Genomic DNA, 2650 nt, shown 5'->3' on the forward strand with positions numbered 1-2650 from the left:
TTATTATATGGAGAAGAGCTGCACGAAATTGATGAAGGCACAATGCTTATCTCGTGGTTGTGGCTGGTTGCTGCGGACAAAAAAGTATAACACCTTAGACAAATTTTGCATATATAAGTATGTCAGGATGCACAAGTGCGGTGTTGAAAACGCCACCCGCAGGCACAAAAAAGTCTCATCCGAATTAATTGCGTTAGTACGCGTAAATTATTTTCGAGATGGTAAGGAGTTGCGTTGCATCGCAAGCTATTGGATGTGTTGGAAAGAAAGTGTAATTGCGAAGAACATCATTCGTGGGACACCGGAGTACGGATATGCTTAATTACTGGATTTTTCCCACATGATGGAGTTATTGATTCCTGGGTCTTCTTACTCTATCATGGTAAACCGGATGGACGGATCTTTGGTATACTACTTCTTAGCATTTGGAGCTTGCATATGAGGATATGCCCGCATGAGAAAGGCAATTGCCATCGATGGCACACATTTGTATGAAAAGTACGGGGGCGTTCTGCTGAGCGCCGTTGCACAGGACATCGAAAATCATATATATCCGATTGCCTTTTATGTTGTCGATAAAGAGAACGATGCTTCTTGGACCTTCTTCCACCAGAAGCTGAAGTCTATCATAGAAGATAAACCAAAGCTATGCGTCATCTCCGCTAGGCACATTAGCATCGCCAATGCCTTCTCCCGTGTATATAGTTGTGTACATCACGGACTTTGCATGAGACACCTCACTAAAAATCTTTACGTAAATCAACACTGCAAAGAACATCTTTATCTATTCTACGCCGCGGCAAAGGCTTATTCCTTTGATGAGTTTAGCGATAATTTTGTGGAATTGAAGAGTAAATTCCCCGAGGCAGCTCATGTCCTTGAAAATGTGCTTGGTTTTGAAAAATAGACTAAAGCACACTTTCCGGGTAATAGGTACGACGTGATGACCACAAACATCGACGAGTTGCTCAACTCAATTTTGATGGATGAACGGGTGTACCCTGTGTCGTACATATTCAATTCAATTTCTAAAAAATTTGGTGAAAATTTTAGGGAGCGGCATACATTTATCGGTGGTAAAGAGAACATATTTGTGCCTTCTGCAAAAAGGATCCTAAGGGATAATAAGAGTGCGAGCGATTCCTTGTATATGGATAATCCAAACGGGGTTCTCGACGATTATACAGTGTTCAGCAATGGCGTTACTGCCAAGGTCAATCTCTTGGAGAGGAGTTGTTCTTGTCGGAAATTTAACTTGGTGAAAATGTCGTGCAAACACGTGATGGCAGCTTTGCGAGCAAAGTACGGCGATGACAAACATTATGGTAACTCTATCTACGAGTACTCTTCGCCAATTTATAAAGTTGAAAGTTACTCCTCGCATACTCGGAAGTAATTAATGTGGTCCCTCCGGAGGCTGAATGGACTATGCCACAGGAATTGGTAGACACCAAAATTTCTCCACCCCCGTATGATTCCAAACTTGGAAGGAAGAAAGTCAAATGCACAAAGGGCGTCGGTGAGACATTCAAGTCCAAAAGGAGGAATAGGTGTTTAATTTGCAAGAAATTCGGACAGAAAAGAACCACGTGTAGAATGGGCATCAAATCATAAATAGGGTTTTTTTTACCTTCAGTTGTAAAGCTACTGTTTTGGGAGATGAATGTGCATTTCTGTAGATTTTAACGTTCAGTTATTATCGACCTAAAGCTTTTTCTACGATAGACTATCTATAGTCTACGGTATATATAATATATGGTCTATAAAATACTATGTATTGATTATATTATTGCTGATCTAACACGTTATTTTGGTCATTTTCCCGACTTATCTCTCCAATCGATGCAATGAATCATTATTTTCATTGTTTCCCATTTCCATTTATTAAAAAGTTGCACAAAACGCCCCTTCATGAGAAAAAACAGCTGGTATATGCATACAAAATATTTTATCTTGTCAGACACGTTGACCTACCATTGGGTGGATATATGAACGGATGCAATCTACAGGTCTATAAGTACAGGCCCACTTTCTACGCAACCCTTTAGTTTTTCCTAAACCGAAAATATCAGAAATCGTCTCTTCTTCTTCTTCTTCACCCAAATAAAAAATATGCCTCCAAGAAAGATACCCCTGTGCCCCATCAGATGTGTTCCTCCGAGGCACTACGACCTCCTTCTCCTAAGGAATGATTTGGACCGGCTTTTCTACGGGCTGGGTTAAGACCACATCTATTTGGAGCAGGAGCTCTGTCGAATTGCTCGTTTCTTGAGGGCAATTCTAGAAAGGCTCGGAATGGAAGGCCCTGACTATATCACCCCCCACCCTCCTCATAATTTAGTTTAAATATTTTATTTTCGTATATGTTTTTAAGTTTTTTTGATTTGTTCATTGCTGAAGAAGGTTTCTTTGTAGGATCTTGTTAGAAGAAAACTTCTTCCATTTTCCCCTTTTTGATGTAAATTTTATTATGTCATGCAATGAACAATTTTAATACAACTATGTTTTAGTTTCTTTTAACATTGTGTGTTTTTCATCTTTGTTCTGATCCATTGTTTGAAAACTTGAATCAAATATGTCTGCCTTTTGAAGTTACAGTATTGTGGCTTGACTAATTTTCTGAAGAGTAAAATCTAATGTTTAGATTTTA

General features: G+C 39.3%; 1 protein-coding gene across 1 annotated transcript; it reads left to right on the forward strand.

The window, feature by feature from the left end:
- The first annotated feature begins 943 nt into the window (after positions 1 to 943).
- On the forward strand, positions 944 to 1396 carry LOC124899456. Its single transcript, XM_047414343.1, has one exon. It carries the CDS (start codon positions 944 to 946, stop codon positions 1394 to 1396), a length of 453 nt encoding a protein of 150 aa, XP_047270299.1.
- Positions 1397 to 2650: the final 1254 nt, after the last annotated feature.

The sequence above is a fragment of the Capsicum annuum genome, chromosome 6 (assembly GCF_002878395.1).
Source record: "Capsicum annuum cultivar UCD-10X-F1 chromosome 6, UCD10Xv1.1, whole genome shotgun sequence".
Classification (NCBI taxonomy): Eukaryota; Viridiplantae; Streptophyta; class Magnoliopsida; order Solanales; family Solanaceae; genus Capsicum; species Capsicum annuum.

Bases quoted from the DNA above. Each gene is read 5' to 3' on its own strand.
- LOC124899456 (XM_047414343.1), top strand. From the start codon at position 944: ATGACCACAAACATCGACGAGTTGCTCAACTCAATTTTGATGGATGAA.